Below are 15,659 nucleotides of genomic sequence, written 5' to 3' on the forward strand. Positions count from 1 at the left end.
CACCAAGGAGCAAGTTCAAGCTCACGTCCACATAATAGTGCACACATTCAACGAGTTGGGCATCCTACTCAACAAGGACAAATCCACTCTAGAACCTACCCAGAGAATAGAATTCATAGGCGCAGTTCTAGACTCCAGACGTGCACAAGCCATCCTGCCAGACAACCGATTTGGCACCATCACGAGCCTCATTCAAGGGCTCCAGGCGTTCCCAACTACCACGGTGAGGTCGTGCCTTACCCTGCTGGGTCACATGGCTTCCTGCACGTACGTAACCAGGCATGCCAGACTTCGGCTTCGCCCACTCCAGACCTGGGTGTCGTCGATATATCGACCACATCGGGACAGCCTGAACATGGTGGTCACGGTCCCGATCTCGGTCCTGACCTCCCTCACCTGGTGGCTAGATCACAATGTGGTCTGCGAGGGGATGCCATTTCACGCCCCACAACCCTCTCTGCACCTGGTCACAGACGCTTCATCTCTGGGTTGGGGCGCCCATCTCAACGAACACCATACCCAGGGCCTGTGGACTGCACCCCAGCTAGCCCTGCACATCAATGTTCGGGAACTGATGGCGGTGCGCCTGGCGTGCCAGGCATTTCTCAACCTCCTACGTGGCCGATGTGTGTTAGTTCTCATCGACAACACCACGGCCATGTTTTACATCAACAAGCAAGGAGGAGCACGTTCGTCAATTCTATGCCAAGAGGCCATTCGCCTGTGGGACTTCTGCATCGCCCACTCAATCCATCTCACGGCATCGTTCCTCCCTGGAGTCCAGAACACTCTAGCGGACCGACTCAGCAGGTCCTTCCAGACGCACGAGTGGTCTATCCGTCCGGACATCATACATTCCATCTTCCAAAAGTGGGGGTTTCCCCAGATAGACCTGTTTGCATCTCGAGACAACAGGAAGTGCCACGTGTTCTGCTCCCTACAAGGTCGAGCTCCGGGCTCCCTCTCGGATGCGTTTCTCCTTCCCTGGAAAGACCACCTGTTTTATGCCTTCCCTCCGTTTCCTCTGGTCCACAAGGTACTGCTCAAATTGCGCAGAGACCAGGCACAGGTAATTCTGGTCGCTCCAGCGTGGCCGAGACAACATTGGTACACCACACTGTTGGAACTCTCGGTTCAGACACCGATCCCGCTTCCGTTGTGTCCGGATCTCATCTCTCAGGACCACGGTCGGCTGCGTCACCCCGACCTGCAATCACTCCACCTCACGGCGTGGCTGCTCCATGGTTCACCCAGGCAGAGCAGCAATGCTCGCACTCTGTCCAACAGATTCTGCTGAGCAGTAGGAAGCCCTCAACACGCACCACGTACCTGGCCAAGTGGAAGCGGTTCTCCTGTTGGTGCGAACAACGAGCCATGTCCCCGTTGCAGGCACCCATTCCTCTCATTTTGGAATATCTCCTCTCCCTAAAACAGCAGGGGTTGGCGATATCTTCAATTAGAGTTCACCTGGCCGCTATATCGGCCTTTCACCCAGGGGAACTCGCGTCCTCGGTATTCTCTAACCCGATGGTCGTTAGATTCCTCAAGGGCTTAGACCGGATGTACCCACAACAACGTCAGCCCGTTCAGACGTGGGACCTCAACCTGGTTCTCTCCAAGCTCACAGGTCCTCCATTCGAGCCACTGGCCACCTGTTCACTTTTGTACCTATCCTGGAAGACAGCCTTCCTTGTAGCCATCACCTCAGCAAGGCGCGTTTCTGAACTCAGGGCGCTTACATCCGAGCCCCCTTATACAGTTTTCCATAAGGATAAAGTGCAGCTTCGTCCACATCCTGCCTTTCTCCCTAAGGTGGTTTCTCCTTTTCATATCAACCAGGACATCTTTCTCCCGGTCTTTCATCCCAAACCACATGCCACTCGCCAGGATCAACGTTTGCATTCCCTGGACGTACGAAGGGCCCTGGCCTTCTATATTGACCGCACAAAGCACTTTAGAAAGACGACGCAACTCTTCGTTGCAGTGGCCGACCGAATGAAAGGCTCACCGGTCTCCTCACAACGCCTATCCTCCTGGATTACGTCTTGCCTCCGGACTTGCTATGACCTGGCAGGTGTCTCAGCACCGCACCTCACCGCTCACTCCACGAGGGCCCAGGCTTCCTCGACGGCTTTCCTGGCACGAGTTCCGATCCAGGACATTTGTAGAGCAGCGGTTTGGTCATCAGTCCACACATTTACAGCTCACTATGCACTAGTGCAGCAGTCCAGAGACGATGCTGCTTTTGGATCAGCGGTTTTGCACACAGCAATGTCTCACTCCGACCCCACCACCTAAGTTGGGCTTGGGAGTCACCTAATGGAATGGATATGAGCAAGCACTCGAAGAAGAAAAGACGGTTACTCACCGTTGTAACTGTTGTTCTTCGAGATGTGTTGCTCATATCCATTCCAAACCCGCCCCCCGTCCCCACTGTCGGAGTAGCCGGCAAGAAGGAACTGAGGGTGCGCCGGGTCGGCTGGGGTATATATTCAGCGCCATGAAGGCGCCACTCTAGGGGGCTCCACAGCCGACCCGCCGGTGTTGCTAGGGTAGAAAATCTTCCGACGATCGTGCACGCGGCGCGCACACACCTAATGGAATGGATATGAGCAACACATCTCGAAGAACAACAGTTACAACGGTGAGTAACCGTCTTTTCCACGTGGTCTCTCTGGCCTCCATCATCCCCTCCCTGGATCCCGGGGACTGGTATGCCGCCCTCGATCTGCAGGACACATACTTCCACATCCATGTATTCAAGGGGCAGAGGTGCTTCCTCCATTTCACGGTTGGGCAGGAACACTACCAATTTCCAGTCCTCCTGTTTGGCCTGTCCACTGCTCCCAGGGTATTCACAAAGTGCATGTCTGTGGTTGTGGCCTACCTCAGACGTACTGGGGTCCAGATCTTCCCCTATCTGGATGACTGGCTGGTCAAGGGCAGCTCCAGTTGCAGGTGCGGGATCATGTAGTGCTCCTTCACGTCCGCTACCGTGGCTGTTGCTGTCCCTCCCGGACCTGTCTCCCAGGGCTGCCTCCTCCACCCCAACCTAGCGGCATTCTACCTCACAGCGTGGCTTCTCAATGGTTAGGCTGAGAGGAAAGGACATGCTCGGAGGAGGTTCAGCATGTCCTCTTGGAAAACAAGCGACCCTCCATGCGTCAAGCCTACTTGGCAAAAAGTGGTCTTGGTTTTCCTGATGGGCAGCTGACTGGGGCATTTCCCCTGTGGCTGCCCCGATCCAGCTCATTTTAGACTATCTCCTGTATCTTAGAGCCCAAGGCCTGGCGCCCTCCTCCGTCAGGGTGCACTTGGCGGCCATATCCACTTTCCACCCACTGGTGCAGGGGCACACAATTTTCTCCCATGCTATGACTGGCTAATTCCTTAAGAGATTGGATCGTCTCTTCCCATATGTTAGGCCCCCAGTCCCGCAGTGGGACCTGAACTTGGTGTTGGCCCGATTGACGGGTCCCCCCCTTCAAGCCATTAGCTACATGCTCCTGGTTGCACCTCTCGTGGAAGGTAGCCTTCCTGGTGGCGATCACGTCTACTAGATGGGTCTTGGAACTCAGGGCCCTGACCTCCGAGCCCCCGTACATGGTGTTCCATAAGGATAAAGTCCAGCTCCACCCCATCATTCCTCACGAAGGTGGTCTCCGCCTACCACATGGGTCAGAACATTTTCCTGCCGGTCCTCTGCCTCATGCTGGATGTGAGATGGGCTCTGGCCTTTTACCTGGAGTGGACTAAGCCGTTCAGGAAGTCTTCGCAGCTGTTCATCACCTCGGCCGAATACATGAGGGGTTGGCTGATCTCCACTCAGTGGCTCTCCAATTGGATCACCTCGTGCATCCGTACCTGTTACGACTTGGCGGGTATCCCCCGCGCCGTCAGTTGTGAGGGTACATTCGACTAGGGTGCAGGCATTGTCGGCTGCCTTTTTAGCTCATGTCCCCACTGCAGGGTTTGAGGTTTGAGTACCCTATGGGTACTACTAGGGGAAAAACTTCCGGCACCGGTGCACGTGGCGAGCATGCACACCTATTGTGGAATAGACATGAGCAACACCTCTCGAAGAACATCAGTTACAGAAAAGGTAAGTCTTTTTTTGCTAGTATCTATTTAATTCAAACTCTTACAAACACTTTGGGTAGGTCTACACTGCGGTAAACCCATGACACTGAGTCTCGGAGCCCAGGTCAGCTGACTCAGACTTGTGTGGCTCAGGCTGCGGGGCTATAAAATTGCAATGTAGACGTTTGGGCTCGGGCTGGAGCCTGGGCTCTGAAACCCTACCCCCTTGTGGGGTCTCCAGAGCCCAGACTCCAGCTTGAACCTGAAGATCTACACTGTAATTTTATAGCCCCCAGGAGCCTGTCTCAGCTGATCTGGGCCAGCTGTGGCCAGGCTGCTGGTCCTTGATTGTAGTGTAGATATACCAGTAGAAGAGAAGTTCAGAGATTTAACGCACCTTCTTTTTCAGTTGAGGACTGAGGATGCTCCAACTATAGTTTTCCGATCCTTCGAAAAAATCGATCAAAACTACAAGAAAATTCTCCTTTTTTTAAACTTTAAAAAACAAATATTAAACAGCTTTTTAAAAATAAAAACAAAACATAAAATCAGATCTTTTTATGAGTTATAAAGGCAAAACACACTCTTCCCCATTTGCATGTTAGCTTTGATACAGTTTCTCATTTCTTGAGTCTTTGTGCTTCAGTATGTGTGCACTAGAGGATGAGAAAATGATGCAGTGGCAGTGTTTCATAGCAGAGTTTTGATTTATGTTAGATTATTTTTGTCTTAAATGTAAACTCTCTTCCATGTGTTTCCATAATTCTACTCCTTAAACCACTGTTTGGTAAAATCAGCTCATCTTGTCTGTGGGCAAGGATACTTTTCAAATGACTGCCCCCAACAAAATATGGTCTATTTTAGTCCTCCCCTCCTAGACTCCTGAAAGTATCAAAGTATTCAGTCTACACTGTGTTGTGAGAACTATTGATCTTGGTTGTAATTTTGAGTTTTTATCTAGTGTTCATCATGCTAAGGTCCACAGATATGTAACAATGGGTATCAAGTATCACGGGGTAGCCGTGTTAGTCTGTATCTACAAAAACAACAAGGAGTCTCTTGTTGTTTTAACAACGGGTACTTCACCCTGTTTACAACTTGGGAGCAGAGCCAGTCACAAGCATCAGAGGAATGTCTCACCTCCTGAAATTTTTGCTGCTTTTATTTGTCTCCAAGGCAGGCTTATCTAATCCTCTTGGCTACAGAGCTTTTCTGATAAATGCCAGCCGTTGACTTCAAATTTCTGACTAACAATTTGGCTAATTTGTAGTCATGTCCCAGGTCTCTACTTGGCTCTTAGGAAGCTTTTCCTCTTTGCTCAGTTCTCTCTTTTCAGGTCCTTCCCTAGCTGGTGCTGCTTCAGAGTGAGAGCGAAGTGTCCACTTGTTCTTCCCCTTCTTATCAAGTGTCTCATTGAAGCTTGGCCTTCTCTGTGGGCAAAATATAGTTTCCATTTAAAGCCTAGTCTAGGCAGGGTCACTCTAGCCCTGTCTCCTGGCCAAGAAAGGAGCTAGGCAGGGTTAGAAAAGCCAACTTCAATGCAAGCAGTGCCTCCACCCCAACTTTGAAGGGATTGATGCCAAAAGGCAGCACACCAGATGGAAGACTTCCAAAATCCCTAAAGCCCACACCAGCAGTCATGCTCCTGATAGCAAAGCTCAACTGCCTCCTCCCCTCTTTTATCAGGCTGTGGTGGACGACAGTGGACGCAGCATGAGCACTGCCAGCACCAGAAAGTACAGTAAGGGATTTTTGGGTCCAGCTATCTACTTGCTGATACCTCTGTCACAAGACTCTCGGAGGTCCCCACTCATATTCCAAGATGGGGGCTCCAAAGGAAGCAAACCTATATGGAGCCCTGCACTAAAGGGGGGCAAAATATTGGGGAATCCATTCTTGAGACCCAAAGGAGGCCCTGAATGCTGTGAAACAGAAGTTTGTGACTTCCATGGACAAACAGCGCCTATGTATAGCTTCCTAAGGACCATGAGACAAGACCATAATAGAGGCATCAGGATTTCCTGCCACATCTAAGACTAGGAAAGTACAAGTGTATTGTCCCCAGCTGCTCTTGTCCCCATCAGTTGCTACAAGTTGCTGTGTCTTGCCGTCATCACCACCTCATTTCCAACAGCTGGCTGTGCAATGATGAGAGCCCAGATGTGGAAGCAGGCAGTAAGACCTTTTAGCTTACTGTTTGTTTTCTAGCCCTACTGGTATCCATTTTATAAGGTTCCTCAGTGTGTACAAATCAAAATTCAACCAGCGGTCACTAGGAGACATGTAGCGATCTTTCTTGGTGGCCCGGGACACAGTGTTTCCAACTAGAGGAGACTTTTTTTACCTGAAGGAGTCGTCCACTCACTTTACAGGCCTTTCACAGGGAGTCCAATCTGGACAGGCCTTGCCTAAATCTACTTTCACTTGGCACAAAAGCTATCAGGTGACATCAGACAGACACAAGAGAAACTACGAGGTGTTATTTGACACCACAAGTGCTTTCACAGTAATAGGAATGTGACTGAACAGTGTTTTAGATTGGGTCATTTTCAACTTAAAAATCTAACTTAAAAAATGGCATGAGGGCTTCTTTCTGACATAGTGGAATACAAATCCTTTTCATGCAAGTATATGGGGCTCTGCTCATTGAGAGCAGAATCCAGGCAAATCAATTCCCAGTTCTTAGTACTTCATTAGAGAATTTAATAGGCTTTTGGTGTAATTGGAAAAAAGGCTACTTGCAATTCTTTTAGTGATTGCACGTGTGCATTCCACTCTTGGTGTGTGTGAACCCTGAGAACAGTTGTTGAAAATTTTTCCCTTACCAGTACCCATTGGTGCAGCTCAAGCAACCTCTGCTTGTGAATGCCTCTGCATGCAGTTATAAAAGGCGAAGCTGCCCCGACACCCATCACTTCTTTCTTACTGCCTGTGACCGTTGTTGGAACCTACTGGTCTTGCTTTAGCAAGTGCTCTCAAGATGTCTTTTGTTATATGTAGTTACATATTTGTATAGTTATTAGGGTTAGTGTTTGTTGAGTTAATTTAATATCTGTTAGTTTTTCCTCAGTTCCCCAAGTTTGGGGTTCTGTTATCAGTACCGAGGAATGCATTCGTCACCAAGCTGCCTAGCATGCTCAAAGCTCAGACCTGTGAGCAGCCCACACTCTAGTTGTTTGAAGAGGTTGGATGAGTTTCATGGTGGGGATTGGTGCCAAATTTCCAAGGATGTCAAGCCTACGACCAAGAAGAATCATGAGGCCAGGCTTAAGTTTATTTTGATGGAGGCTGCTCTGAGACCACCTTGAGAGCCTTCTTGTTTGTAGAGGGTACTGAGCACTTCAGCATCTGTGAGAAGTGCACCTCTGATGCTGACTGAGTTCTGGCACCGCTCTTCTTCACTGATGCCCAGGAAAAGCAGAAGGCTTCTAAGGACACTGCTGGAAGAGGCAGCTCTCTGTTCCCTAAGTCTGCCAAGAATGGGAACAGTGTGTTGAATAGAGTGCAGTCAAAATCAAAGCACTTCTCCATCAGTGAAGCTGACTCTCTGTGCCAGGGCAGGCACTGTCTAGTCCGGGGCCCAAAGCAGACTTCCATAGGTACTGGCCCCACGGACGTCTCTTGTGCCCTGGTCAGAGGCTATTCTGGTATAGTCTATGCCAGAGGCATTTCAAGCTGCAAAGGATTTGCTGAGCTTCAGTTCTGATGTCCTTGGTGGTGCAGGAGATTGCTCCTATGGTACTGGTAAACCACGCAGCGCCAGCCTTCTCAGTGCAGTTCCCAACACAGAATCAACCTCCTATGTCCTGGAACTCTCATCTTTTAGTACCATTGAGTGGGAAGTCAGCAGTGATAGCCTCTCTTCGCTCTTCCCCCGGACTCTCGGCACTGATACCCAGCACTGACTGGAGTGGCCCCTCCACAGAGAGGAAAAGGCGACTTTTCTTTTGACACAGAGGTTGGCTCTTAGGTTTCCCAGCTGCAGAGTGTCTTGCCATTCCCATCCTCGGCCTCATCTCCTGGGGTACTTGTGAGACCCTGCGATTGATGCTGGCATGGATATGTGGGCTGCAAGACGTTGGGATCCAGTGCCCTTTAAGTGGTCTTTTGGAACCCATATAGGTTTCCCCCCATTTCCAGATCTTCCCTAGCTCAATTGTATTCTTTGCTAGATGTGGGGAGTCAGCTCGTTGAGCCCCTCCTGATCATTGGTATAGAGTCCAATACCAACCTGGAAGAATGTGTTCAGGAGTATTCGGCAGGACAGCTAACAGAAGGCACAGCCTCAATCTGTGCTGGCTTAATCTTCCACCTATCCAGATGAAGCAGTTTTCTCAGGGGTGTCTTCATCCCCTATTGATGACTACAGGGCTCACCAGGTACTCTTAAAAAGAGTAGCCTTGGCCTTGGACATTCAAGTAGAGTTGGTTAAGGAATCTTCATGCCACCTTGTTGATATTCTGGCCTTGGGTGGTGGTGCCAATTAATGAGGCAATTTGAGAACTTACCAAGGCTCTCTGGTAAATCCCTCCTTGCTCCCTCCCATATCTGAGCAAGCAGAGTATAGGTATTATGTGCCCTCGTGGGTTTTGAGAACTTTTATTCCCACCCTTCTCCAGGGTCACTAGTTGTCTCTCTTGCCAACAAGAGGGAGAGCCAGGGCCAACAGGTCAAGGGACAAAAAAGCTAGACTTGTTTGGTAGAAAAATGTATTCTATGGCAGGATTACAGTTTAGAATTGCCAGTCAGCAGGCTTTATTAGGGCTGTATGACTTTAATATCTAGGATGTTACTCTAAAATGTAAAAAGCAACAGAGGGTCCTGTAGCACCTTTAAGACTAACAGAAGTATTGGGGGCATAAGCTTTTGTGGGTAAGAACCTCACTTCTTCATATGTTGTTCTAAAAGGTAAATACAAATTGCTTGAGGATGCTAAGCAGGAGTACCTTTCACTGGTAGATGAAGGGAAGCTGGTGGCGAGAATGTGATTCAGCTGCTAGGACCATGGCCTCTACCGTCACACTGTTCAGGTGCCCATGGCTGCAAACTGTGTGGTTGCCCCAAAAGGTTCAGCAGACAGTGCAGGACCGGTTACTTGAACGGTCATCCCTCTTTTCCTCTTGGAGGATAAACTTCATAGCTTAAAGAACTCCAGGGTAACTGAAGTCAATGGGCATGTATACATCTGCTCAGTCCAGGAAGCACAACATAGAAGTCTCTGCAGTGTCATGTTCAGGAAAAAAGTCCTCTGCAATTGCAACATTAAAACTTCTGTAGGCGATTACCCTGATTCCAGTCTTAGAAGGTCATAGACCACAATATTGGCACCTTACTCATACTTAAAGCTCTATTTAAACTGAACTCCTGCAGAACTTGTTCTTTTTAAGTAACTTTCCCAATAGTTGGTACTTCCAGTTAGGTAAGTTTTCAAATTCAGGAGCTTTTTCTGAAGAAACCCAGAATTGTACCTTTAAATTCAGAGAAGTAATTATCTCAGCAACATACTACTGATTCCCAAAGTAAACTTTTTTGGTCACAAAATTCAAAAAATATTTATTCTGTCCAGCATCACAGCCCAATCCTTAAAAGCGCTGAATTTCATGGACAGAAAAGTAATGCATCCCTTAATGAGATCTCCTACATGGCCACATTGCCATCAGTATGTAAGTTCATCAGTAAAACAAATTTGTTATCCAATCTTTGTCCAATGCCATGTTTTGGCAGACATCTTTATGCTATAGTTCCTAGTAAAGGTAAGCTGGGATACAATTTACTTCATTTGTGGATGTCCATATTTAAAGAATAATCCTGTTTTACACCCTGGAGTAGCACTTCTATGAAAATTCCACTGTGATGGATAAGAGGAAAACTTTATCCAAGCTTTCTAGACAGAAAACTTGAATATTCACCCCTTCTTGTCAACTGTTGAGAATAGGCCACTTACATCTGAATTGAAGTGGCCTCATTAGCACTGACCCCCCCCCACTTGGTAAGGCAACTCCCATCTTTTCATGTGCTGTAATATATGTGTATGTGTGTGTGTATATGTATATATATATATAATGTGTACTGCTTACTGTAGCTTTCACTCCATGTATCTGATGAAGTGGGTTTTAGCCCACGAAAGCTTATGCTCAGATAAATTAGTCTCTAAGGTGCCACAAGGACTCCTCGTTGTTTTTGCTGATACAGACTAACACGGCTACCACTCTGAAAAGTGATCATCCAGAGTCAAATAAAAAACTGACTTTTAAAGATTCAGGTTTATTTAGTTAGGGGAACCTATCCTTTGCTCTGTAGTAGAAGAAACTTGGGTTTATTTATTTTTAATTTATTTATTTAGAAATGCAGTTAGCACAATATGTACTTTAGGAAAGTGGGATGGAGTTACATTAGCCATGGAAGCTAACTTAACTGGTGGGAACTTGAGGAAGTGGGGCATTCCTCAGCAACTTACAGGTCTAGTTCTCTCCCCAAGTTCCAGGCAGTTGGAGGCACCTACTGTAATTTATCTGTGGACCTTATTACTAGAAGAAAGGGAACTTCCAGAAATTTGGTTAAACTTTATTATGTCAAGTGGCCCTGTAGATATTTCCAAGCAAAGATTCCTGTTCCACTTTTTGGTATGTACCAATGTAAACGCTAATATTTTTCCTATAATTAGGTTAGGCAGAATTCAGTGTTTACTTTCTATAATTTTGATAGATAATATTAATGATTATTTTAAGCTTTCCCACTTCCCCTCAATTTTTATCTATTAAGTTTTCATAGTGGCAGGAAATTATGGTGAGGAGGTCAGACAATTATTTAATGACAGTAGATGTTGATATTCAAAAATTCAGAGCTTTATAACTGTTACAACAGTGTCAACATCATATGTCAAAATATACAAAGTAAATATCCTTATACTATAGTTCTCAAACAGCGTTTTTCTTTCTTTTTCTATCTGTAAATTTTGATTAGGGATGGAAATATTTCATCCGTTTATGTACAGTGAAATTGACTTTTACTGACCTTTACTGATAAAAATCTCATCCTTCCAAGCCTACCTATAACTTTTTAAATATTTAATATTAATGTGTGCTATTTAACAACTTCTGTTCTAGAGTAATAATGCTAGTGGGTTGAGCACAACAATAATTCGATCCAGTCCAACTCCATTAGTAGAACAGACTACTGAAAAACCCAAAGACTTCTCATGGCAAAGAAATAGAAGAGGAACATCACGAAACACTAGTCAGAAGAACATGAATGAGAAACCAGAAGCAAGTGAGTCTACAGGTCCTAGCAACAAACTTGAAGATTCAGTACCTAACCATAAATTGTCCAGAGTGTGTTTGCCAAGAAGTGAAAATGAGTTTACATCTAGTCTTCCAAACACAACACCCAGTCAGAACGAAATGGGACATGTTAATCCAGCTTTACCAAGCAAGTCATGTGTCCTTCAGTCATTATCTGTTAATGTCGATACACCTGTAGCTTGGCAGGATCATATGAACAAAACAAAGAAACCAGGATTATCCTCTTTAAATATGGTACCCACATACAGTGCATTAGGTGTTTATATTCCATTAAATCAAAACACGTGTGGTGAACAGTATATTCCTATTTCAAGCTTCAAATCCCATGGATCTGCCTCTGAGACTCAGACAGTGTCTTCTGCAATTCCCACGCTACTTACTGGACGTTCACTTGCAACAACAGCATTTGCTCAACAATACCTGGGAAACATGCAATCAAGTGGAAATGTTGCTTTGTCTCAGTATGGTGGCAGCTGCACCGGTTGTTGTCTTCCACCTGGACTTCCTTTTTCTAGCATCCCAGCAGGACATGTTCAGAATTCAGTTACAGTAGGAATTCCTTTAGGTCCAAGTGTTGGGCCTGGATTGTTGGGTACATCTTCACTTTGTAATCCACACTCTGGTTCCTGGAACCCGAATATTTTAAGTACAGAATCGTACAATGGGCAATCTGCTGGCCCTAATGGAAGTAAACGGTGGGAGCCTTCTGGGTTTGGTAAGTTGATTCTTTTCTAAACATCATAATTTTGTTTAAAATACTGTTACTGATCAAAACAGGTTTTTAAATGGTAAATCATAAACTTAATTTACCTCAAGAAATAGAAACTGTTTCATGGATATACAGCTGCAGCTGTCATATGGCTTGTTTCATATACACTGGTTTTTTATTCTTTTCATCTTTATTTAAATTTTGTGTTAAATCAACATTTACTTAAATAGTATCAGTCTCTAAGATACTATTTTAGTTATTAGAAGTACTAGGTCCTGGCATTCTTCTTTGTAGAGGATTTGGTAGGCTCTTTAGGGAACGTGAGTGGTGACATCACGGTAGAAACCTGCACTGCAGTTCTTCCTGTTTCCAGTTGAGTGAGTAGGAGATGGTAAGTCACACTCCACCTAAAATCCAAGACTCTGCATCCTGTTCTACTCCCACAGGACACTAAAAGTGCTGCAGCCCTTGGTTTCACCCTCACTTGCTGTCACTGCTCAGCCAAATACTTTCCTCTCCCTCAGGCAAAAAATAATTAAGTCCTGACTTCCCTTTCTGGAGAAAAAAACCTTTTTTGTCTTTCACTGTACTTTTCTCGTTTCCTATTGAGAGCAGGAAATGGGAGCTCCTGACTTCGCTTTTGCATACCTTCTGCATACCTTCGCTTTTGCATACCTTTGTCTCTGTTACGTTGCTGATCAATTAGAGAACATGTTCGTTTAAAGTTGCGCAGTGCTTCCTTATAACATTGTTTGGCATCTGCCTGCTTTGTCCACTGCTTGCAGAAAGAGCAGCCTGTTGGAGCTAGCTGGCAGGGGCTTGGAACCAGGGTGGACCGGCAGCTCCCCGCTCCCCTAAGTTCCCTGTGTAGCAGCTGCCCAGCAGGCTATCAATTGCCAGGCAGTTCAGCTGTCCCTCCCCCCACTGCCGTGTGCTGCTCCTGCCCTCTGCCTTGGAGCTGCTCCCGGGAGCCTCCTGCTTGCTGTGCAAGGGGTGGGGAAAGAGGGGTGCTACTGTCAGGGTGTTCTCCTCCCTCCTGCTCCTGTACCCCCATCTCCACAGAGTGGGGGGGAGGAGGGGGGGAAGGGGACAGGGCCCAGGATGGAGGGAGCTTGCTGGCAGCAGCTGCTATCTCAACTTGCTGATCTACTTAAAAAGGCAATGTACTTAGAGTGGTGTCAGCATATTTAAAGGGGCAATGTACATCTCCCTCTCACACAGTGTGTCTGTCTCTCTCTCTGCCATGCTGTCTCCCCTCCCTCCATTTGTGCTGCCTTGTAGAGTGTAGGGCTACATTAACAACAATGTATTAACATGGAGGGCTCAGCTGAGTGCTAGTTCATCATTTAGCACCAAGGCATTGTCTGGGAAATATCCCACCCTCTGACTTCACCACCTCAACCAAGCTTCACAATCATCATTGCTGTGTACAGTATTAAATTGTTGGTTTAGAACTTAGTGTGTGTGTGTGTGTGTGTGTGTGTGTATACGTACACAGCTTATACTGTGTGTATATCTGTGTGTGTGTGTGTCACAGTCAGTCAGTCTTTGGCAAAAAAATTTCCCTGGAACCTAACCCCTCCCATTTACATTAATTCTTATGGGGAAATTAGATTTGCTTAACATCATTTCGCTTAAAGTAGCATTTTTCAGGAACACAATTACAACATTAAGCGAGGAGTTACTGTCTCTTAATTGAACTTGTTCACAATGCCTTGGTCACCTTCCTGAATAGTTAATTAAACCTACTGGCCATTGATATGACTAGTTCAGTCCATTCCTTTCAAAGTCCATTATGTAAATCTTAGGCTGATGCACTAAGTGTAGGCTTTCTGTTTCAGATTCCTGGCATTGAGACTCTTCTAAAGGTATTCCACCTCTGCTAGGGAATTGGCTCACCTAAATTTTGTCCTTCAAGTTTTAAGATCTCCCTAGTCACTCCCTTTTCCCATGCAATTAATTCATTTATACTGGTCTTAGTACAGATCTCTACCTTAATGTTACATTAATGGTGCTCATTTAATTTAATTTCCCTTTTAAGAGTGGGAGAATAAGGATAGCTGAAATACATGCTTGAATTTAGAAGCTAAGGCAGCCCTAAAATAAAATTATGGTTGTTGCAGTCATGCAAAAAACTGGTGATTTTCAAACAATTTCAAATCTACTGAACTCTTAAACAGCTTTAGTGTTCCAGTCTAATAGGAGAGGTTTTTCAATTTAATGACACAAATCAGTGTGTAATTTATGTAGTGTTCTAGAACAGGGGTTGGCAACCTCTGGCACACGGCTCGCCAGGGTAAGCACCCTGGCAGGCCGGGCCGGTTTGTTTACCTGCTGCGTCCGCAGGTTCGGCCGATTGCGGCTCCCACTGACTGCAGTTCACCGTCCCCATTGGCCCGGAGCAGCGAACTGCGGCCAGTGGGAGCCGCGATCGGCCGAACCTGGAAAACGCGGCAGGTAAACAAACCAGCCCGGCCCACCGGGGTGCTTACCTTGGTGGGCCACGTGCCAAAGGTTGCCAACCCCTGTTCTAGAACTTAGTTTAAAGAGTAGAAACCTAAAGTCGGCAGTCAGTTTTGTAATAAGTTATCACTTTAAGTACAGTAAATGAGCCTAATCAGTATTGTGGTGCTGGATGCTTACAAAAACACCTCATTTCCTGTAAGTTGTACATAATGAACCCCTCAGTTACTATTCCATTTGATGTGAAACCTTAAGCTGCGTACAGTTCAGTCAGTACTGTGTGGTTGTTGGTGGTTGGTTTTTTTTTTTTTTTTTTGGGTTGGCTTTAGTAACTGCATTTGGCACACTTTCCTTAAACATCCTCATTTTTAAGGACACTAGAATCTTGAACACTTAACTAAAATCCTCAAGTTCATGAGGAAATATTCCCAGGAAATCTCAGAGCAATGTTAGTAATGTTTGGAATGAGGGTGTATTTGTCAAGCCAGGTTATGAACTATTTAACTCCAGACTATCAAATTGGTCATGGTTTAGCTACCTTTATCAGGGTGCTCATGATAGCAATTGTAGATGCGTATATTTTGTAAATATATAGATATTGGTTATTAATAGAGATGGTTTTCTTTCCTAGGACATGTGAGAGTACCAGAAGAGCTGAAGTTCGCCAATGCTTGTTGTGTAGGAATTGCATCACAAACTAGTCTTGGTATTTTTAATCCAACTGAAAGATGGTTGCAGGTCAGCATTGGAATTTTCAGTATTTCAATTAATGGAGAAAAGGTAAGCTTTTTCTGTATAGTTTTTAGTGTACAGTACAATGTTTAAAGTGCTAGGGACAATGACTATAGAGTCCTATGAATTCTTAAATTCTTTCTAAACTCGTCCCCTCCTGCAGTTTTAATCCGTCAAAAACTTAAACGCCATTCCTGCTATTATGACACAAATTCCAGTAGGAAAAAGTTCTCTAGTTGGCTCCTTCCAGACCAATTGGTGCTTATTTTTCCCCCCCTTCTCTCAGCATTGTAGCATGTAGCCTCTACTACACTGGTAGCTTCTTATCAGCTATGAACTCATGATCCCAACTTAAATCCCTGCATGGCAGGTGG

The 15,659-nt window shown here is 45.9% G+C and overlaps 1 protein-coding gene across 1 annotated transcript in view; it reads left to right on the plus strand.

Annotated features, from left to right (window-relative positions):
- The window catches only part of CEP192 (centrosomal protein 192), a 203,445-nt gene that overhangs the window by 104,776 nt on the left and 83,010 nt on the right, over positions 1-15,659 (plus strand). Inside the window, exons 31-32 of the mRNA XM_054017577.1 lie at positions 11,187-12,096; positions 15,185-15,333. Of these exons, the coding sequence (XP_053873552.1) occupies positions 11,187-12,096; positions 15,185-15,333 (1,059 nt within the window). The remainder of the gene's footprint in view (positions 1-11,186; positions 12,097-15,184; positions 15,334-15,659) is intronic.

The sequence above is a fragment of the Malaclemys terrapin genome, chromosome 2 (genome assembly GCF_027887155.1).
Source record: "Malaclemys terrapin pileata isolate rMalTer1 chromosome 2, rMalTer1.hap1, whole genome shotgun sequence".
NCBI classification, from domain to species: domain Eukaryota; kingdom Metazoa; phylum Chordata; order Testudines; family Emydidae; genus Malaclemys; species Malaclemys terrapin.